General features: G+C 41.8%; 1 protein-coding gene across 1 annotated transcript; it reads right to left on the bottom strand.

Moving 5' to 3' along the window:
- Positions 1-994: 994 nt before the first annotated feature.
- si:dkeyp-97a10.3 (serine/arginine repetitive matrix protein 1) lies at positions 995-19,196 on the bottom strand. The gene is made up of 9 exons (XM_049583300.1): positions 19,098-19,196; positions 18,829-18,886; positions 9,577-9,927; positions 8,180-8,446; positions 5,240-5,527; positions 4,803-4,913; positions 4,578-4,642; positions 2,557-4,416; positions 995-2,141 (listed from the first exon to the last, which is right to left on the bottom strand). The coding sequence occupies exons 2-9, from the start codon at positions 18,866-18,868 to the stop codon at positions 2,112-2,114; spliced, it is 3,012 nt and encodes a 1,003-aa protein (XP_049439257.1). The 5' UTR covers positions 18,869-18,886; positions 19,098-19,196; the 3' UTR covers positions 995-2,111.
- Positions 19,197-23,857: the final 4,661 nt, after the last annotated feature.

Raw genomic sequence — 23,857 nt, 5'->3', positions numbered from 1 at the left:
ATAAATTTGACCAATGTTAGCAATAGTAACAAGCTAAAATGCTGTTAATTAAGTACTCGTTTGAGGACACTGGGACCAATTAGGTGTGACATTCATACGCAGACTGGAATACAGAGCAGGGAAAATGTGTTTATAATTTTGTTTTTGCACAACAACGTTCAGATATTGAAATAAACAGTTTTATAATTTATTACGCACTTGCAACTATTAAAAACAAATCCATTGTCCACATTTTAGGGCACCTTTTTTTTTCCCAAAAACTACTTCCTGTTTAAAAGAATGCTTAGTTTTTATACTTATCAGGTCCTGCATTCCCAAATAGCTAGAAGCAATTAAAAATGCATACCAAACACAAGCTGGTGTCTCAGGAGGATACTGCAGGCCTAAACTACTTTTCTACATCTTGTGGTCATTCACAGTGATATGAAGTGATTTGAAGTGATTTTGGCTGAAACACAAGAACAAGCAACTTTGGGTAGAATTAATATCTGTTTCCATCGCATTATCTGTGCTTTACCGAAATAAAGTAGAAGGATTTGGCTGCATCCCTCATTTTCAGCCCATTTGTTGCTCCTGAAGACCTAAATCTTTAAAAACAGGTTGCATATAAATAGGGGGGGGTTGCCTATTGCAAAGTGATTTCTTCAAACAGCTGGACTGTAGCTCTTACAAATGTTGCTCACACAGCTGTAAATAGTGCATATGTTTGGGTCTATTTTCAGCTGGGGATTAATACACATTTGGAGCCACAGTGAGAATTTACAGCAGCAGGATAGAAAAATCACAGTGCCCATGTTTATACTAATGATGGACTGTGTCACCATGTGTGACCGTGAGGCTCACTGATGTGTGTTTTAGTTTTTGGATAATGATGGAGCTCTGAGGGACAGAAGAAGAAGAGACACATATTTTGTCTGCACAGGCGATAGTTGTTAGTATGATCAGTTAATCCGGGATTTGTTGACAATAAGAGAAATACAGAATATCACCAGACTTCCTTATGAATTTGGCCACATTTATTCATAAATGATATCATTGATACTCAAATAATCAATTTTTACAAGTTTCCTGAGTCTCAAAAAAACAACACAGACATTATAAATCAATAAATACATAATCTCCAAAAGTAATAATGATGTCCCATTGGTTTTAATGTGCCGAGTATGACCCAGTGCAGACAGTAAATTGTTACATTGTGCTTTTTCAGCAGAAAGCGTGGCAGCTCAAGTCTTTGTGCTGACCTCATTCATGCACGGGTGTGATTATTTTCCAAGTCATTTAAGTCACATAAAAGCATTTAATTAATAAGCGCCCATCCATTTGTGGGATCCCCTTCATAGTTAGCTGAGCATTACTTCTGAGCGCCGCTGAGGCGAATCCCCTTAATTGAGAAGTGTCATAAGAGGCATCTGTAAACAGAAGGCGCAAAATAAATAGTTCCATGAACATGAAGACCACCCCTACGGCTAATTTCTTCTTTCATAATTGTCACTGTTCCCAGGGGCCGAGTCCCCTCTCATTTATTGTCTATTAGATCATGCACAGATATTCATACAGGCACATCAAGGGCATTTTGTCAAGGTAGTGTTGTTTAGTTTCGATGACGAATGGATGAGAGGATGTGGGCTTGGTCAAGAGCCATGGATCACTGAACTTGTCTGCTCTGTGCAAGCTCTTGGCAAAGTTTGATGCATGACCAGTGCTTCAGAAGTAAAATTGTATAGTATGTGTGTGTGTGTTTGGAGAGAGAGGTTGTTGATGGGGGAGCATTTTATCTAAAACTCTGTCAGTATCATTTTGCTTATTTAATTCAGTACATTTTAAAGAGGTGCAGTTCGAGCCTCTTTTGAGACAATTTGTCATTTCTTTCTAAGAAAGCAGGACTGATTTCCAAAAAGTTACATTTCATCATCCCCATGGGAGACATGCTCATTTCTTTCATAAAAAAACTGACTTTCTGACTCAGATTCCAGGGTATGACAGCTTTTTTTGAGAGCAGAACCTTGTGCAGTCAGTCTCGCTCGGTGGTATATTGGATCACGTCTGTCAGCTGTTTGTTTGTGACAGTGGATGCGGGACAGTTGTGGAGTGTAGTCTGCTGACATCTGTCATCATCTTGGTCTCCCTCTGTGAGTCTGATGCTGGAAAGACACAACAAGCCCTTCATTGCCAGCATGTCATGCAGAAGAGGCAGAACCTCTGACACACAATGCTACTTTTAAAAACTGCCACGGTGTCACAAACACTCAAGACTAAATACATTTTCATGGCAACGAGAAGACTGTCAATCGTAAAAATGCAACATCCATTTACAGGAGCTGTCAAGCATCCTTCAAGAAATGCACACTACAGACAAAAACACAAACTGTTGAGCAGATAGTGCAGGTAGAAGCAGGCCTGTAACAATGCATGCATGCAAGTACACGGGAAGAGCAACATGACATGACAGCCTTAAGTGCACATCTGAGAGAGCCGTGTGCTGGAAGTTTGTAATATCAGTAAACATATGGCTACTGTTGGCTGCGGTTTCAAACCATCATGCTGAGTCTCACTCACCTGCTGTGGGTGGGTGAAGTGGGCAGGGTGCCCGTGGCCACGAGCATGAGCGTGTCTGTGTGCATTGACATGCAAGTGGCCATTTCCAGGATGGTGATGATGGTTGGCGGGCCTGTGTTGTGCTGGTTGGGGTCGTTGAGCCACGGGTATGTTAACAGGTGGTCTGGGGGGCTGAGGGCCTCTGATTGGGGATCTGTGCTGGGTGTGTTTCTTGGGGAGGGTCTGAAACTGTTCAAGGGGGATAACAGGAGGAGGAGTTGGTGGGTGCTGAGCCCCAGCAACAGGGACACGTGCCTGTGGTCCAGGGTGGAGCAGGGCGGCCTGGGTCTGTTGCCTCCGATTCTGAAATGTCTGAGTCCTCTCGGTGTGGGCTGTAAGTGCAGCCTGGGTTAGGGTACTGGGATTACGTTGGGCAGGAGAGTACAGGACTGGAGCAGTGCCTCCTTGGCGAGGTTGACTGGCACCATTTATGACAGGCTGTGTCTGTTTGCCCAGACCTTGTGGTGGTGTTTGGATCGGTTCTGCTCTGTGTTGCTGGGCCACGTGTGCCTGTGGAAGGTGATTAGGATCAGCCAAAGCTCTTGAATCCACAACCCACGGTGCAGTCGCTGCCTGTTGTTTCACTGGTCCTTGTGACACAGCAGAGCGGCCTACAGAGTCCTGCTGGCTCATGAGAGGTAGTGCCTGGGGGTTATTTCTGTGTGTGGCTTCCTGCCTGGGGGCAGTCTGGCTACGAGGCGAACCACTGATGTCTCGCTGAGCGCTCCTCCTTTGTGTGTGGGGGCTTCTCTGTGTGTGGTGTTCAGCTTCAAGCTGTGTTACACTGCGAGTGTTTGGGCCTCGGAGATCAGCCGAGCGACTCCGTGTCTGTCTGTCCACTGATGGTGTATCTCGTCTGGGTGGAGCTCTGCTGCGGGAAGTGCTTCTGCTCTCAGTTCGTGGCTGAGATCTGCTCGGCATTCTTGCGTTCCGTATGGGAGGATGGGAAGTGTAGCCTGTAGTGTCAGAGGTGTCCTCAGATGATGTGTGTCCTCTCTGACGCGTGCCAGTGGGGTACGCCGGTGTCCCTCGGAGGAGATCCCAGGAGTTTCTATCAGACCTGTGACGAGGCTCTTGCTCCAGCTGGTACGTCTGTGTGTTGGCATTTCGCTGAGGAATGTTATTTCTGTTATGATGTGTGTATCCAGTCGGGATAAGTCCAAGCCGATCTAGTAGACCTGCTTCTATGTTATCATTCACCTGGGGGTCAGTAGGATTAGGATAGGATTGCCCACTTTGCAATCTGGGATCCGGCTGCCCCGTATGTGTCAGGTTTTGTTGGGGTGGTTGTGAAGCATTATAACCGGCTGTATTGGGAAGAGGAAATGAGTTGTCTTGCTGACTCTGTTGGCCATTGGTTGGGTACGAGTTAAGATTGACATGAATGGTGGGCATTTGTGCACTGTTGTTGCCTTGCTGGGCAGATTGTGGCAGCGTGTTAAGGTTGACGTGGACCGCCGATGGCTGGGCGCCGCCCTGGGCAGTGCCAGTCTGAATGACAATGTTAGGATTTTGCTGCTGTGTGTTTGGATTCTGAGCATCAGTGTGTGTGAAAGCCGGGTTGTCATTGCCATTGTGTGGGAATGCACTGCCATTTTGAGAGGCATAGTGTGGGAGTCCATTTGTGTGGGTACGACCATTGTGTCGGTGTGTGTCAGAGTTATGCACCCCTTCCAGCGCCAGTGTCTGCGAGTTGCCACGGCTTTCATGCGGGGCTCTGTATAAGCGGTCAGGGTTGCGTGTGTGTGAGTTCATGTAAAAGAGGGGGGGGTGGGGACCTTGGCCCAAATCCCTTGCACCATTAGGTTGTGGTTCTGGAGGCTTAATGGGAGCAGATGAAAAATGAGGGGAGAGAGAGAAGAGACAGTAAAAGAAAGATGGAGGGAGAGGGTTAATTTGTGAAAATCCCTTTAGCACCATTACATGGATAAGATGAAGACAAAATCAATAGTGAATCGTATGTAAACTTTACTGTGGCTTACTAAAGGCCTGGGATTTGGGTTGTTCTTCTGCACAAGCACAGTAGTATCATTTTGTCTCTGTCGTCCTGTAATAATAGAAATACCGAAAAGAAATAATTTTACTGCAAGAGGCCTGAGCTATTATGTAAAGCACAGATGGAAATAGGGATCATCAAAAAGCCTTTTGTGACGTATCTGAATCAAAATACAAAGTGGACAAACAAGACATCGCACAAAGAGACTTACCCCTCCTTCGCACGAGAAAGACAATGAGCACGATGAGGAGGATGATGATTAAGAGCAGGAGCAAAGAGCCAATCACAATCCCCGCCACTTCCCCTGCATTTAGACATGTGGCTGAAATAGAAAAAATGGTGTCAAAGGGGGAGAATTAATAAAGATAATGAGTCTGCAGCTCAGACAGACAAGAGGAGGGGAAGATTGTAAAAATGGATGATAAATAGCAAAGAGAGGGAGACAGAGTCAAAAAAGAAATGAAAATAAAAGGAGGAGAGCGTGTGTGTATGAAAGTCACTGAATGACTTTGACCACATTCTCACCAGATCAATCTCTCAGGATACTTTCTGTCCCTCTCCTGTCCTGAAGACAGATACAGGGATGGAGTCCAAAACCAACCGTCATCATTATCAGTCACAGAGAGGTCAGCGTCCACCATAACTCACCTACGATGGCTAAGTCTGTCCCCTGCTCCGACGTGCCTCCAGTGATGCTGTTTCTGGCCGTGCAGACGTACTGGCCACTCTCATCCGTAGAGAAAGTCTGAAGGCTGAGCACCCCGCTGTCCGGCTGGCCAGATGCGACCGTCTGTCCGTCACGTTGCCATGAGAAGAGGGCAGGGGGCAGCGAGTCAGACATGCAGGTGAGACGCACCGTCTGTCCAACCAGCACATCGGCTCCCCCGACGCAGTCTTTTGAGGTGTCCTTGGTCAGCACAGGGGTGTCGGGGCCATCTGGTTTGTTGATGATCAGAGGACATCGTTATCAGCATCAAAAACATTTCGTTTACAAGTGCAACAAGGAGAATCTGTATTCCTAAAAAGCTGGCTCTAAGGCACAGATTATATAACCTGCTTAAGGGTTTATCATTTTGTCAATTCTGGGGTTTAAGTCACCTCGTCTGGCTAAAGCATTTTGATGAGCCCCTTCAGTCAGCGCATTAAGGGACTGTGCACTTTCAGGTTGGATGTTAAATCTAAAATCCCGATGGCTGCCACCTCTTGGATAAACATGCGTCTCAACAAGTCATGTTTACAGAAGAACCTGAGTGGCAGGCAACGGTCATAGCTCACTCAAAATCCTGCAGAGGCTGAGGGGAGTACTGCATAATGAAGAGAGTCATCCCAGACAAGTTACTGCAGCCTGCTGATCAGCACAGTTTGATGAAATATCTCCATACAGTATTGATCTTAGTGTAAAATGACTTGTATTATAAGCTGTATGAGGAAATCAAAAAAGTACAACAGGTTTATTCAAGGATATAGTTCAACATTTTGGGAATTATGCTTATTCTCTGACTTACTGGAGTCTCTGCTGGTTGCCTGGCAACTTCAGATTGACAAGGTACTACACTTGGCTGTGATATAGTCCAGCACATAACCCAATGTAAAACCACAACTTGAAGGAATTACACTTCAGTTTATGTAAGGATTAAGTGAACAAGAAAAAAACTTGGTAAACAGCAATGTTTACCCAGGAATCCAGTCTTTATGCTAAGCTAAGCTAACTGGCTGCTGGTTCAAGCTTTAAATTTAACAGACATGTATGAGAGTGGCATCAAGAGTGTTTCAGCATTAAACAGAATAATGGTGTTTCCAAAATGTGTGTAGCTTCTCAAACGTGAGGATGCGGCTTTTGTTCTGTTACATATACTGTGAATCAAATTCAAGACCTCACATTAGCTTCTGGGAGCAGCCCCTTCCCTTAGAGATTATGTTTATATGCAACTAATCTGAAACAGTAAATGTTTTATGAGGAAAACGAAACATAACGCAGAGTAAATTGTTTTCTATTAACATAATGAGGAAATGTTGCTAATTACTCAATCTGTCAAGTCGCAAAAATGTGGATACTGAATGTATTTCATTTGTTTTTCCAATGTTTTGTTTGGTTCAACAGCATTATTTTTTATTATTACCTATTTTTACTAACATTTAAGAACCAGTGTATAGGATAAAGGGTTATCTAGTGGCAGAAAATCAGCATAATATTCATAACTATGCTGTCTTTGGTGAATAATCATCTGAAATTGAGAGTTGTTGTGTTTTTGTTGGCTTAGAATGAGCTGTTTATATCTATATAAGGGGGTCCATGTCATTGGTTCGACAGCCCATTGGTCCGACATCCCATTAGTCCGACTGTCCGCGGTGCTGAACGGCTCGCGGCGGGCGTATGGTGCGCCGCGACCGGCTCTGGGTTAGCTGGGAAAGGCTTGAGGCGGAGCAGGCTCACGGCTTATGTGTTTGTCACTTTGTTTTTCATTTTAACCCACACCATGATCTTTTCCTAACCCTAACCAAGTGGTTTTTGTGCCTTAATCTAAGCAGACCTTAACCACAGGGCATCATGATGATTTCGGAACGGACTTCGGAACAATGGGTTTAATATGGTCGGAACAATGGGATGTCGAACCAACGGGCTGTTGGACCAATGGGCAGTTCCCATATAAGGAGAGGGTCCTCTTCCACAGAGTCTGCCATGTTGTTTCTACAATAGCCCAGAATGGACAAATCAAAAACTGACTCTAGTTCTCCTGTTTTTGCGTCAACCACCACAGTTCTACAAGCTTTGGTTGGTTGATTTGGTTGCAATCTGCAACCTCACCGCTAGATGTCACTAAATTCTTCACACTGGACCTTAAACCAAAACCAGTCTTTCCTAACCGTAACCAAAGTGCTTTTGTTGCCTAAACTCAACCACAGACAGATCGTGGACGTGAACCCGGGGTTCTACTGCACAGTACATAAATGTAGTGTTTCACTGAGTCAAAGACATGTCGTCCAAGCAGTGATTATGTCTTCACCACAACGTATGAACAAGTGTTTTTCACTATTTTCTGATAATTCATGGACTAAAGAGATGAACTGATAATGAAGGTAATCTTTAGTTGCACCCCGAGTTTCATGAGCTTCAATCAGAAAGCAGGACTGCAACAGACCCTGTGGTGGTGATGTTACAGATTAATATTATATGACCAAATTAAAGTCCAGTGTCTGGGAGGAACACAGAAAGTGGTGGCTCAAAATTAAACATGACTTAGAAGCACATTCTTTTTTGCCATGCATTGATTTGAACAGCATGTACAATCTGATGTGTTTTTCATCAGGGTTAAAAAACCTCTGATGTTAGAAGACAACAATCTGGCCACTTTACTTTGCTGGTGGGTGATTGGGTGTGTTGGGACATTACTGTGAGACTGTCGATCAGGATGCAATCAAGACGAAGCTAGAGGCCGTACGATAAGCTTATGGAAGAATGTTCTGTGCAATCCGGGTGCAATTCAGCACACTGTAAGCATTGCAGTGTAGATAGAGCAGATAAGCTACTGCTATTTGCAGTGGCTCCAGCAGATTAGCTGCCACTTGTCCTGATCAGTGCAAACTCACAGTAGACAGTGAGGCTCTGTGTGGCAGTTTGGGCGCTGACAAGGTTGCTGACGGTACATGTGTAGTCCCCGGCATCACTCCGCTGGGCTGGGTTGATGACAAGAGAGCCATCAGAGATGGTAATCCTGGCGTCCGGGGTGATGGCTATGCCTCCTTTGCCCCACTGGACAGTAATCTCTGTCCCAGACGTCCACGTACACCTCAGAGACACGTTTCTCCCCTCCACCGCCACCGAGGGAACAAACAGACTCACCCCGTCCACTGCATCTGCAGGGAGAGTAAAAGATGTTTTACCAAAGAGCTGCAAAAGCAGAATTACACAGAAAAAGGTTTCTAAATGACTGTAGGCAGCGATCAGCAGAGAATGAGAGAGCTCACTTCAAAAGTTGGAGTGACGGAACAATAGAGGGCAGTTTTATGTTTCTGTTGAGGATAATTTGTTGTAATCAAAGCAAGTGAGAGCTGAGAAGGGACAGGATTCAGATAGAGGCACAGATGGCGAATAAGGGGGCAGACGGTGTGAGTGGTAGCCGAGATGCCTCTTGGCGGCCAGCCTAAGTTAAATAATTGGAGAGGGAGAAGAGGGGGGCGTGCGGACGGAGGAGGCTGAGACTAAAGGAGAACCGCAGCAGCATTGACAAACAAACAAAAACATCCAAGCAAACAGCTTTAATCACTTGCATTTTTACAGACTTTCCGCTTGCCTGTGACTCAGCAGAAGCATTTCATATTTTAGGATTTTAAGCTTTTGCTCATTTCCAGAGTTATAAGTGAGTAGGTAGGAGGTTGAGAGTCGTGCTCAAGGATGCGGATGTTCCACGACAGGAACTACATGTAGCTGCTGTGAGTTTGGAGGATGTGACCTTTCAGCAATAACAGAGTAGTGCTTCTAAGAGTTTGGTCACCCTGCCACCCTATTAGCACTGGCGGTAAGAGGAATGAGAAAGACTGTAGTGTCATCTCCAGCGTGGGCTGATGACTGAAAATAAAGAGACACTCAACTGCTCAGGCTTCATCACAGTGCTGTATGTACTGTATGTAAATGTAACGCTACATTTAGACAGCTACAATATCAAACATCTAAGAGCATGAGCACTGCATATCAAATGGGTTTTATTAGCATAAAGCCCTGAGCCACTGGCTTCATCCCCTCCTCCTTTTTCATTAATTTTACCTCGCCTACTATGGGTCACTAATTTCATTATACCTCCCAGACTAATTCTCTTACTCCCCAAATCCTCCCTCTTCTCTCTTTACTCCCTTCTGTTCCTCCTTAACATTATCGCTTCCCTCAAAACCATCCTCTACCGCACACTTCACCGCCCCTCCCACCTCCTCCTCCTCTTCTTCTTCTTCCCTCTAAAGTGAACTCACAGACACACTTCTTTATCTCTTACCAAACACCCTCAGCTGTATCGATCTGGAGTTAGTGGTCAGGCCTGTTGTAGCGAGGGGGGTCACTACCACCGTGTAGTTCCCCGCGTCTCGGAGCTGGGCGCCTCCGATTCGGAGCTGGGTGGCAGTGATGGTGACCCGGCCCTGGAACTGGGCAACTGGGTTAATAGATGGGGCTCCTCCGCTCCACACGCCCAGAGTGACTCCTCCTTGGTACTGCCATTCCATGGAGAAAACCTGGGATACTGTCAGCACTGTGAACACTACCTCTGTACCAGTTTGAACCAGCAACGGGTCTGTCTGGAACTGGATCTGGATCTGGTCCTGAGCCAGCACCCTGGCAGAGAGGAGGGCTAAACAGAAAATTAAAGGAGAGAGAACAAGTGGTGGAAAGTAATTAAACACGTTAATTGGTTCAAGTACAATAGTTCAGAACAATTAGGAGCTAGTTGTACTTTAGTATTTCAATTTTATGTTACTTTATCTTGCTACACCACCACACTTCATGTATATAATAAAATGTTTTATATTTTATAGTTTTTTCTATATATTTTATATGTATATTTTTTGACAGCTAGGTTATTACTCACACTTTGCAAATTAACATTTTACATTAAAAACAAATAAGCATACAAAACACAATGTATTACCAAAGATCAAACCAGTAATTTTTAATGACAAAATTCTAACTATTAGAGGCAAAATTCATGACCTCCTGTCCTCAGATAGTACCTATCTAACCTCAAACACAGCTGTAAAACCTAATATATATTTAGATTGCTTCTCCCCAGTTTCTCTTCAAGAATTGACCGCAGTGATTTCTTCATCTAAATCATCAACGTGTCTCTTAGACCCCATCCCAACTAGGCTACTTAAGGAGGTCTTTCCTTTAGTTAACACTCATATATTAGATATGATCAACATATCCTTATTAACAGGCTATGTACCACAGTCTTTTAAGGTAGCTGTAATTAAACCTCTACTAAAAAAGCCCACCCTGGATCCAGAGGTGTTAGCCAACTATAGACCAATATCTAATCTTCCCTTTATGTCAAAGATCCTTGAGAAAGTAGTCGCAGACCAGCTGTGTGATTTTCTCCATGATAATAATTTATTTGAGGAATTTCAGTCAGGATTTAGAGTGCATCATAGCACTGAGACAGCACTAGTTAAAATTACAAATGACCTTCTGATTGCTTCGGACAAAGGACTTGTCTCTGTACTTGTTTTATTAGATCTTAGTGCGGCATTTGACACAATTGACCATCAAATTCTACTGCTGAGGCTGGAACACTTAATTGGCCTAAAAGGTTCTGCACTAAGCTGGTTTAAATCTTATTTATCTGATCGTTTTCAGTTTGTTCACGTTCATAATGAATCGTCATTACGTACCAAAGTTTGTTTTGGAGTTCCGCAAGGTTCTGTGCTCGGACCAATCCTATTTACTCTATATATGCTTCCTTTAGGTAACATCATTAGAAATCACTCTATAAATTTCCATTGTTATGCGGATGATACTCAGTTGTATTTATCGATGAAGCCAGAAGAAAGTAATCAATTAACTAAACTCCATAATTGCCTTAAGGACATAAAAACTTGGATGAGCACCAATTTCCTGATGTTAAATTCAGACAAAACTGAAGTTATTGTTCTTGGCCCCAAACAACTCAGAGACTCTTTATCTGATGACATAGTTTCTCTTGATGGCATTGCTCTGGCCTCTAGCACTAACCTCGGAGTAATATTTGATCAAGATTTGTCTTTTAATTCTCATTGAAAACAAACCTCACGGACTGCATTTTTTCATCTGCGTAATATTGCGAAAATTAGGCCTATCCTGACCAAAAAAGATGCAGAAAAATTGGTCCACGCTTTTGTTACCTCAAGGCTGGATTACTGTAACTCTCTATTATCAGGTAGCTCTAGTAAGTCCTTAAAAACTCTCCAGCTAATTCAGAATGCAGCAGCACGTGTACTAACAGGAACTAAGAAACAAGATCATATTTCTCCTGTTTTAGCTTCTCTGCACTGGCTCCCTGTAAAATCCAGAATTGAATTTAAAATCCTACTGTTAACTTATAAAGCTCTAAATGGTCAAGCTCTGTCATATCTTAGAGAGCTCATAGTGCCTTATTATCCCACCAGAACACTGCGCTCTGAGAACGCAGGGTTACTCGTGGTCCCTAAAGTCTCCAACAGTAGATCAGGAGCCAGAGCCTTTAGCTATCAGGCTCCTCTCCTGTGGAATCATCTTCCTGTTACGGTCCGGGAGGCAGACACCGTCTCCACATTTAAGACTAGACTTAAGACTTTCCTCTTTGATAAAGCTTATAGTTAGGGCTGGCTCAGGCTTGCCCTGTACCAGCCCCTAGTTAGGCTGACTTAGGCCGAATCTGCCGGAGGACCCCCCTATAATACACCGGGCACCTTCTCTTCTTCTTCTTCTCTCTCTCTCTCTCTCTCGTATCCTATTACTGCATCTTGCTAACTCGGCCATTCTGGATGTCACTAACTCGGCTTCTTCTCCGGAGCCTTTGTGCTCCACTGTCTCTCAGATTAACTCATATCACAGCGGTGCCTGGACAGCGTGACGTGTGTGGTTGTGCTGCTGCCGTGGTCCTGCCAGATGCCTCCTGCTGCTGCTGCCATCATTAGTCATTAGTCATACTTCTACTGTTATTATACACATATGACTATTGTCACACATGTATACTGCCAGATATTAATACATACTTTCAACATATTGTACCACAGTAGCCAGAACTATAACTATAATATTATTACTTTCAATAATGTTGTTGTAAGCTACTGTCATTACCTGCCTCTCTCTCTCTCTCTCTCTCTCTCTCTCTCTCTCTCTCTCTCTCTCTCTCTCTCTCTCTCTCTCTCTCTCTGTCTCATTGTGTCATGTGGATTACTGTTAATTTGTTATGCTGATCTGTTCTGTACGACATCTATTGCACGTCTGTCCGTCCTGGAAGAGGGATCCCTCCTCAGTTGCTCTTCCTGAGGTTTCTACCGTTTTTTTTCCCCGTTAAAGGGGTTTTTTTGGGGAGTTTTTCCTTATCCGCTGCGAGGGTCATAAGGACAGAGGGATGTCGTATGCTGTAAAGCCCTGTGAGGCAAATTGTGATTTGTGATATTGGGCTGTATAAATAAAATTGATTGATTGATTGATTGATTGATTGATTGATTCCAATACTTTCTGGCCTCTGACCCCTGACCTATATTCAGAACCACAGGACTAAACTACATATCAGTATCAGTGGGGCTGGGCTAAGAAATTCAATTATCAGTGTTAAAACCTCAATATCGCTACTGCAATTTATTGATATTGTAGGGTTGGTGCTTTCACAAAATATTTACACAATGAGATATTTGATACATAATCATCAGTAATGTGGATATTATGACTAACTGTGTAAAAGAAAATAACACAACAGCTAGAACAGTCAAGTTTAGAAAACTGCATCCCTTTGCTGTAATGCAGCCTCTAAGACGACACCTAGTCTCATATCCTGATACCAATATACAATCAAAATGTTTTGATTGTAAAGTAGGCTAGTTCACATTAGCTCCACTTGAAGCACCTACAACAGTAAAATGCACTTCACACATCCATGAGTATCAGTATTGACAATCTAATAATGCCATATAATATTAATAGTAGTTAGTTACAGGTGCCATTTCTCTGCAGTAGAAGTACTTTTACTTTTGATAATTTAAAAAGGGTCAGTTCACCCCGATATCGAAAATACATAGCTATTTTTCCTCTTACCTGTGGTGTTGATTGTTTTAGTGTGAGTTGCAGAGTGTTGGAGATAACGGTCATAGAGATGTCTGCCTTCTCTCAAATATAATAGAACTAGATGGCACTCAGCCTGTGGTGCTCAAAGCGCCAAAAGAATTGATTTGAAAAAGTCAACAACATTGTCTCTTTTCAGTAATCATGACCCGGTTAATCCACAGACCTTGTTGTGAGTACCCACAAACCAAATCAACATGCGGAGGGAAGCATGCATCTACTCATGGATGAGAGGCTCATGAGATGTAAACATTAATGGCGTCCTCCACAGCTTAGCTATAATATTAGCTAGCTCACTGGTGCTAGATGAGCTAGCACAGTGTTTTCCATAAGTGCATGATGTATCCAGCTGGGTGAAAATGTTGTATTTATAATCACAGGAGCCAGTAAACAGTGTGTGTATTATTTTTCTAATAAAAAAGTCTTTCATTTTTACTTCCAGTTGTCACACAGCTGTCTCATGTTATTCTGAGCTGTAAAAACAAGCCTCACTATCAGCTATGAAACATAAGCTTTGCGCAGTTAAAATGCAGCTAAAGTCACTGTGTTTAGTGTCATAAACTATCTGTTCTGTTGGAAGCTCTGTGTAATCCAGAGTGGCAATAGAAACCCTGGAACAATAAAATTATTGTTTAAATACTCTTTAACATGTCACTTAGGATTTTTGACCAATATCAGGATATTTTTTTTTCCAGTGATCTGATTCGTCAGTGTTTCGTGCGTTGACAGGTTGTGATCTGATCCTGAGCCTGCTTCAGAGCAGGTGAGCTGTTCAGCATAAATTACTACAGTGATTTATCCTGCTACAACGTAACCACAAATTTTGATTCATAGTACAGGCCTCAGGAGCAGAATCCACAGAGGTCTTCTCCTCGTCCATCAAACAGACCTGATAATTAAAACAGGTACAAAAACTGAATACAGCCGTTTCAAGTTAAATATAAATGTTTCTCCGATGCTGTTGTTCCTCTGATAAGATCCAGACATCCAATGACTAAAACCCTTCATATGGTTAAAATATATAGTTAAAAAAAACACCACCAAAATCTAAAATGTGACTTTAACTTGACTTGAAACAGTAAGAAAGTAGTCAGCTGGAAATGTTTTAATGTACGACTATGTAGTCGACAACTGGCACTTATAGAAAACCCTCGTTAGCAGCAGATGTGTGGCGTTGTGGTGACACAGTTCCTACATGAAACTGCTCACAACAAGGTCTGTGGATTATCCTCAGTAAGCGGGTCATGATTACTGTAAAGAGACATTGCTGTTGAGTTTTTCAAAAGTATTTTTTGGCGCTTTGAGCACCACAAGCCAAGAGCCATCTAGTTCCATTATACTGGACAGAAGGCAGACATATCAACATCAGATATCTCCAACACTGGGCAACTCACACCAAAACAATCTAGACTGATAATCAGCACCACGGGGAAGAGGAAAAATATGTATTTTTGATTTTAGGGTGAACTGTCCCTTTAAGAAGATTACGCTAATAATATTTTCATACTTTTACTGGGAGTTTCAATGCAGGACTTTTACTAGTAATCGAGTATTTTTAAACTGAAGTATTGGTACTTGAAGTTAAGCAAAAGGATCTGAATGCTTCTTTCTTCACTGCAGAGAACAAAATCTATAAATACACAAAGACCGGGCTCAGGGGGTAAAAACCCATTAGTAAGGTACACACTCTTTTCTCCTTCGTAAATTTCACACCATGTTTTTTGGATTGTAAGTGATCCCAAGCTAAACATCTATTTTGTGTTTTTGTTGGCCTGACTTAACGTAAGCCGTGTCGAAATCATATTTGCTGTCTCTTCTCAAGAGTCAGCGGTGCATAGGCAATTTTTCAAAAACAAATGTTAAGAGGCCATTGATTTTACAGGCATTTAACTCTTGTATGCTGTTTGTCCATTTATAGTCTGTATGTGAGTGAAGATGGAAAAACAAAATCTGTGTTTTTGTATTTGGCTGCCGATCCTCCCCCTTGTTTGTGTTGATATTCCAGATTCAGGCTGGGAAACTCAGGCTGAATTTTCAATGCCCTTCTACTGGCATACCAAGCTACCACACAAGAACGCTCTGGCCAATAAATTACAGTGAATCAAATCAATATGGTCCTGATCAGTCTCGCTGGACTGCCTTTACACGATTTTCACAGGGGAGCAGAGTATAAAATGACAGCAGCCAACAGAGAGATGGATTGCGTTCAGGTTCCCACACTGAGTTGTTCAAGACATCAGAAGTGTTTCGGTGCTTGATTAAAAATATCACTGGCCTTGTTGCTGTTTGAGCCGAGAGAGTGAGTCAGAAGAGAAACACCCATGAGTGACGCAGCACAGTGTCGATGCCTTCATGTGCTGTTAGATTGTTTTAAAAGGCCAGGACCCGAGAGTAATTCAAATAAGTTGCAAGCATGGCAGAGACAATGATAGTGGCAGACAGCCCAGAAATCATGCCAACAAATGAACTGATGATAAACAACAGAGATTAACTGGCAGCCAGGAAAGTTTATTACTTTATGTTGCTGAACTTTAGGCTTCTCCAGGTCTGTTTCCTTTCAATCTAACGATCTGTTACTTCCTTTTATTCCAAACTAACCACTGTTCCTGAAAATGTAAAATAAATCACTACTTGTGCACCAAAGGATGTTCGTTAGAGACACATCCACCAAGTGGCAGGCGTGGTTGCATCACTATTTTGTAATATCAATCGCAGATAGACAGCAGCAAAATGAAAATTTAATTAAATGAAAATGTTGCTGATCATTACTTTAATTATTATCTTTCATGCATGACCAACAACTCTCAGTTAATGAACAAATTAAAATATCATTTACATTCCGGGTGCTAATTTTCTGTGCTCATCTTGCAGCACAAATACCTAAAGTAGATCATTTTTATGCATCCAACATTGTATTGTACCAGTGTAAGGAGCAACATATTGGTCCTTTTGGATTTAAAAATAGACACTACAATGGATACCCTACTCATCTGGTACACATTATGCAAGATGCAGTGCATTTAAAGGGGCTCTTTGCGACATTTAGAATGTAGGAGTTATCTGGACACATTTCACAACATGAAGGTGGCTTAGCCTAACTGCTAACAGTGCTAACTCCATAAACAGTGCTAAACAACAACAGTGCTGACAGGGGTAACAGTGTTAAACCAGGGGTGAGCCAGAGTGTGGGCGCTACGCTTCCACTATGACGCAGCCTTGACCACCGTATGAACGCAGTACAGGCCGCCATCAACATGCTAGCCAGTGGGATATACAGATGCATTAACAAGTATGTGTTGCTTGACCAGGTCCTTGGGAAGTGCATCGGGCTTTGGAGCCAATTTTCATGGCGGCCAAAAATTACATCCATCACATGATGCCCTGTGGCCCAGAAAGACTTTTCTTCATTGACTTACATGGCGAAAGATGCATCTGTAAATTAGTGATAAATTTTTTGAGCATCATTCCTATGAAATGACTTGTTTCACTATTAGAATTTGATCCAATATGTCTGATAGCATCTAGAACAGCCACTTGATTAGGGCTGCAACTAACTATTATTTTCATTGTCGACTAATCTGTCGATTATTTCTTCGATTAGTCGACTAATCATTTCATCGAAAAATGTGTTAAAATGTTGAAAAATGTCTCTGTCTGTCTCTCCCAAACCCCACAATTATGTCATCTAACGTGTTGTTTCTTACTCACGCCAAAAGGTTTTAGTTCACCATAATAATAGAGTGTGTAAAGCTGCCAATAGCTAAACGTAAGATGCTGCAATAAGAATATTTTGGGGTACTTTTATAGTACTTTTCCATGAAAAATGAAACCGATTAGTTGATGACTAAAATAGTCACTGATTATGTTATTAGTCGATTAGTCATCGATTAATCGACTAATCGTTGCAGCCCTACACTTGATTGCATCATTTTAACCCCAATCAAGCTAGTGGAACTTTTTTACGATCTTCTTTTTGCCTTATAAAGACAGCTGAAGAAAGACAGGATTGGGGGGAGCGTGAGTCAGAATCGAACCCGAACATCCATTGGCTGAGCCAGCTCACCATAACAAACCACAGAGAAGGGGCATCGGTGGCTTAGTGGTAGAGCAGGCGCCCCATGTACACGGCTGTTGCCGCAGTGGCCCGGGTTCGAATCCAGCCTGTGGCCCTTTGCTGCATGTCACTCCCTCTCTCTCTCCCCCTTTCATGCTTACATGTCCTGTCCATTAAAGGCAAAAGGCCCAAAAAAATATCTTTTAAAAAAAAAAAAACCCACAGAGAAGCTCAGGTTACAAAACACACAGATGTAGCATGACTTAATTCTTTGCTCAGGATGTCATCACTCCACCATACCTTTACATAGCAAATAGTGGTTAACTGCTACATTGATGCTCTTAATGTCATAGCATTATTCTATGTTTTCCTTATCGTCAACAAATCCCATTAAAGGCCTAAGCCAGCAATGTGTTAGTCTGTCTCTCAATTCTTTGTCTAGCCTGTTTGCAGCACTCAGCACCAACCCCCTTTGTTCCTACTGAAGTCATGAATCTTTAAAAAACTCCTCACAAATAAATAGTTTCTTAAGGGGTAATTCCCAGCAGCTGGGCACTGTGGTTTTAACAAATGTTACGCAAAGAGGAATAAATAGTGCATCTGTTGTCTGCAGAGTAACACACATTAGGTGCAGGACAGCGGAATGAGATATATTAGGCTTTAGACACACAGACGACAATTGTTAGTGGGATGACATCATTGTTGGTTTGGGTCTTTTAATGGGATTTGACAATATCGCCAGCTTTGGTCTTTAAATAGCACACTTTGTACTATTTTTATATCTTATATTTTCACATAAAATTGTGTTAATATCTTGTTTGTACATTTGGAACTTTGTTCATTGTCATTATTTTGTAACAAAGTATTTATGCAAGCCTTGCGATCCTTAAAATCAGGCTGATCTGGACTAAATAATAAACACATGTGAAGTCATTTTTCCATGAACAATAGCAAAGTATCGGTGCTGGCAGCAGTCCCATTGTTTATGCATGAACAACCATAACATTACTGCATTCAAAAGGCTGCAGCACTACCCATCCCTATCGACAAATTACCCACTGGCACACAAATACAGAAACACAGACGCCCCAGTCATCCTGAATCACGATGAGAGCTGAGTTTTAGGAGCCAGGGAGGAGGCCCTAAATGCATCACGTCACTCAGTAGTCAGTGCACAAACGGGAATGCAGCCGCGCAGGTTTAAGAGCGGTTAAGACGAGCTTTCTGCTTGAAATGCAATTGTTTTATAAACGTGCCTGGAATGCCACATCTTCCCCTCCCTGAACAGACAGCCGATACTCTGCTTTAGAGACTTCAGTGAGCTTGTTTGAATTTGAACGTTGCTGCCGGAGCAGGAGGAGGAAAAACCTGCCAGTGCAAATTGTTTTACAGTACCTGCCAGCGACAGACTGATAAGGAGCAAAGGTTGTCTCATGTCTTCAGTCAGGCCGGTCTGCGGAGAGATGAAACTTCTTTTAATATAAAATATAACTTTAATGTGATAATTTTAAACTTTTTTTTTTTTTTCAAACAGACTTTCTCCAGTACAGGCTGAGCAGATTATAACTGTGCTATATGCTTTTCAGTTCAGCTTAAACATGACAAAAGCGAACATATATTCGCTCCTGAGCAGCGTTAAGAGGAATCTGCTGTGTGAAACTTACCAAAGTGTTTTCCCACAGCCGTCATGTTTATGTTTGTGCTAAAATAAGACTCCGTGGTCCTCTGCCGTTGATAACATATGAGTCCACTTCCTGTTTCTCCACTATTACCTGTCAAGGACGCACCTGTTCTCTTAAAGGGCCCGCAGCCTGCAATGAGTCTGCAACAGTTGCTCAGGTAGGCCTGCTCTTCTTTGTACAATTTTGAGGTACATGTCAGCGGGAAATTAAACATTTTGATCCACAATATTTATTTGACAGCAAGGATTAAGATTTAATACACTAAACATATGCACTAATGTCGATTAAAGTTCTTAGAACTAGTTTCACCTCAGCCAGCTACAGCAACATGCTGTTTATGCATTAATGCATTAATCTAGAAATGTCACATATCATTTATTTTTATTCATTAACCTTTATTTATACAGGAAGCCCCACTGAGATTAAGGGCCAAGGTAGCAGCCAATCAAAGCACATTAAAATGCAACAAATACAACATATAACACAAAAATCCACATTAAACAACAACAACAACATTCAAACATAGTGGCCTCTCAGGAAAACAAGCACATGTCTCTGTCACCACATTCTTTATGAAGCCCTTAAATAATGATAGAAATTAGAATAAAGTAATGTAGAATAATGTAAAAGTCACAGCAGGGGTCTCTCTGCACAACAAGTACTTTTACTTTGATACTTTAAGTACATGTTGCTGATTGTAGCTGTATTTTTACATTGCTGTTGTAATACTTTTGCGTGAGTAAAGGCTTTGAATACTTGACACTGCGTTTTGATTCTACTGCTACTTTATATAGTGTCGGCATTTTAAAAGCGTGTCATATAACAAGATGTGTTTTGTCTGAAACATTTTAATCCGTACATTAACTAGTAATTAAAACATTTATGAGTCAGTAAAACATATAAAGTATATAAACTAATAAAATGATATAATAAAAATGTGATAAGCACAAGCACCTCAAGATTGCATTTGAGTACAGTACTTTACTAAATGTGCCCAAATCCTTAAAAGGGCTTTGGTTTTTCTCTATCCTTTAAACACAACCATGTTTATTCCCAAATTTAATATGTCCAATTCATGAAATGGATGGCCATGAATCTTTTACACAGCAAAATACAACAAAAAGTAATGAAATAGATCAATAAATTGAGTCATGCCTGAGCGAAAAAGTGCAGAATGGGGGTGGAGGACAGGTATTTGTGTTATTTTTTCACCTAATCCTTGAATTTAATTCACATTTGCTCTAAATTTGCACTCCAATCAATATAAATATCAAAATACATGTACAAGCCACTTTATCAGGTACAACTGTGCAACTGCTTGCAACTCAGTGCATTTAGACATGGTCAAGACGACCTGCTGAAGTTCAGCCGAGCATCAGAGTGGGGGAGAAAGGTGATTTAAGTGACTGTGAATGTGGCATGGTTGTTGGTGCCAGACGGGCTGGTCTGAGTATTTCAGAAACTGCTGATCTACTGGGATTTTTATGCACAATCATCTCTAGTGTTTGCAGAGGATGGTCCCAGAAAGAGAAAATATCCAGTGAGCGGCAGTTCTCTGGTTGAAAATGCCTTGTTGATGCCAGAGGTCAGAGGAGAATGGCCACACTGATTCAAGATGATAGAAAGGCAACACTAACTCAAATAACCACTTGTTACAACCAAGGTATGAAGAAGACCATCTCTGAACGAACACATCAAACCTTGAAGCAGATGGACCACACCGGATGCCACTCCTGTCAGTTAAACACAGGACACTGAGGCTACAATTGACACAGCTCACCAGAATTGAACCATAGAAGATTGGTAAGACGTTGCCTGGTCTGAGTCTCATTTTCTGCTGTGACATTCAGATGGTCGGGTCAGAATCTGGCATAAAACAACATGAAAGCATGGATCCATCCTGCCTTGTATCAATGGTTCAGGCTGCTGGTGGTGGTGTAATGGTGTGGGGGATATTTCCTTGCCACACTTTGGGCCCCTTAGTAACAACTGAGCATCCTTAAACACCACAGCCTACCCGAGTATTGTTGCTGACCCTTTCCATCCCTTTATGACCACAGTGTACCCATCTTCTGATGGCTACTTCCAGCAGGATAACATGCCATTTTACAAAGCCAAAATCATCTCAAACTGTAATGAGTTCACTGTACTCCAATGGCCTCACCAGATCAGTCCAATAGAGCACCTTTTAGATGTGCAGCTGACAAATCTGCAGCAACTGCGTGATGCTATCATGTCAATATGGACCAAAATCTCTGAGAAATGTTTCCATCACCTTGTTGAATCTGTACCACGGAAAAAATTAAGGCAGTTCTGAAGGCAAAAGGGGTCCAACCTGGTGTACCTAATAAAGTGGCCGACTTATGTAAAAAAGAAAAGCACTCTACTCCACTTCCACTGCAGAGCAAGTTTACACTAAACATTTTTAATGTGTGACATTAATGAACAAACTTTGAACAAAAACAAAGCAAAATGTGCATAGTTTTATTTTAATATGTAACAAAGTTTACAAAAATACACTTTTTTAAACTTATTTTACAGTTTTGGAGATATATCAAACATAAAATTAAACAATCTCTATGGAGCTCAGGATTTCAAAACGGTATCTCCTCTTATAATGTTTAAACTAGACAGTATAGACACTGTTTCCACTTTTAAAGATTGTACAGGATGGAGGTTGTTTTGTTCCACTGCTGTGTTTATGTAAGTATAATTCAGTAAATGCCATAAAGATAAGTATCCCATATGTTTGCATATACCACATACCACAAAGACATGTTCAAAGACCATCAGAAACTATAAATGTAGTGGATTTAAATTCATTTTCTGTTTCACTTTTTTCAAAACGGTTTTTAGATTAATGAATTCCTACTGATGAGATGATGAGATACAGCACTGATAGCAGTTGTGCAGATACCAGATCACATTTCAGAGCATATAATGATTTTATTTCCCCATTGTGGTGATTGTTTCCCTTTTGACTTTCATAGCTGAAGGTCATTTTTATTTGCCCTGGTTACAGTGTTACACGGCAGCTATCTGATAAAACAGTTAATATTAGATAACGACAACCTCATACACTCAGTTCTTTGCTTAATTTATTCACTTGTGCAACGATATGGATTAATGTGATGCAAAACCAGAGTTTGCTCATGGAATCAGAAGTATGTGATGGTGCCTGCTGGAGGGAAAAAAAAGCTGGAGTGGGAGCAAAGAGTTGATATTTTTCATCTGATGTATTAGTGCCACCCACTGGTTAATCCCGGCTAACAGCACTCCTCTGTAGTCAAAGAGCACAGTGGGAGCCACAGCTGTGATTCCCATGATTATTCATAAACCCTCTGCAAATACAAATGGATTTATAATCAGCTTTAAATCACTCGTTACATCTGTGCCCCAGGATGCGTTCATGAAGTGAGAAACTGCAGAGCCGACCCCTGAATAAGTGATGTCATTATGTTTCACTGCTCCAGTAGTGTAAAGGAGGTGTGTGGCTGACAAAACAATCTCATCTCAAAGTCTGTTTAGAAGCTGTTCTGGAGATTTACATAATCTTGTTTAACAGATGATAGTTTTTTTTCTGACACTTCTTGCAACCAGCTGAGGTTTAAATTCTGATTTGTATGTTAGAAAATATCAGAATATGAAGTAAATCAGCAGCTCCTGTGTTGTCTAGAAACAATGGTGTGGACTGGAGTCAGACTTGAGTTACAAATCTGATGACTTTAGACCCAAAATAGAACGAGAGAGTCGACTGGTTGCCCTGTATATACAAACTTGGATCAAAAACCTGTGCTGGGTGTTCATGGAGAACAGGAAACAACAGGATCAACAGGAAGGAAATATTGCCTTCCTTCCTCCTTCCTAGTTTTCTATATTTTTTCAGAGTGCCTGGATTGCCTCACCGAAAATCAAAACAGACTTGCAGCTTGTCTTGGACTTTTAACGGCAATGACTCGAGACCTCGCCTGAACTTGAGCCTGATTTGAAAACTGGATAGCTTCCAGAGCCCACAGATGAAAAGATATCTTATTTAAAATAATTTCCTGCATCAGCTAACATTGTTGCATTTCCTCAATCAATTATTCATTCCCAGCAAGTCGACACTTTCGTCCTCAAATGACCCATTTTGTTTGAACCAATCCAGCAGCATATAGTCAAGTTGCAGAAAAGAACCATGAACGTTATGTTTCTGAGCCCCAGTGGAAAAACATGATACCAAGGATAATTTAGATAAGCCTACTAAAGTGTCATAACAAAAATGATGTGGTGGTCAACAATAAACTATTTCCAGTACGCAAAACAGGTGATTCCAAAATTACAGACAAAGACACAATGACTTTGTTTGACATTTGAAGTTGCACTAAGAACAGGAGAAGTCAATGCTAGTATTAATATAGCAAGCTAATGTGGGTGCTATGTGCTAATTGTGGTATTAGTTTATTGTGTCAGCACTACTTTTTAGCCCCTTTTACACTGCCAGATTTTCAGCGAATGTTGGGCCGTTTTGCCGGCAAGCTGCGAGTGTTTATCGACACAGAGGCGGATTGGCGAGTTGATCCAAGGTGCCAATTTTCCACCTTGTAGGGTAGTCATATTGGCGGAACCTTTTTGGTTTAAAAAGAACGAGGCGCCCTTCCGCCACAGGAGGGGCTGTTGAAGACTTGTGGGAGGAGCTGTTGATGGTGCCGCACGTGCAACCCACTGGCGGTGGATAAACAGGAAATAGCTGATAGCAGGAA

The sequence above is a fragment of the Epinephelus fuscoguttatus genome, linkage group LG8, assembly GCF_011397635.1.
Source record: "Epinephelus fuscoguttatus linkage group LG8, E.fuscoguttatus.final_Chr_v1".
Classification (NCBI taxonomy): Eukaryota; Metazoa; Chordata; class Actinopteri; order Perciformes; family Serranidae; genus Epinephelus; species Epinephelus fuscoguttatus.
Note: the sequence above shows the minus strand (reverse complement) of the source record. Positions and strands in the feature narration are given on the sequence as shown.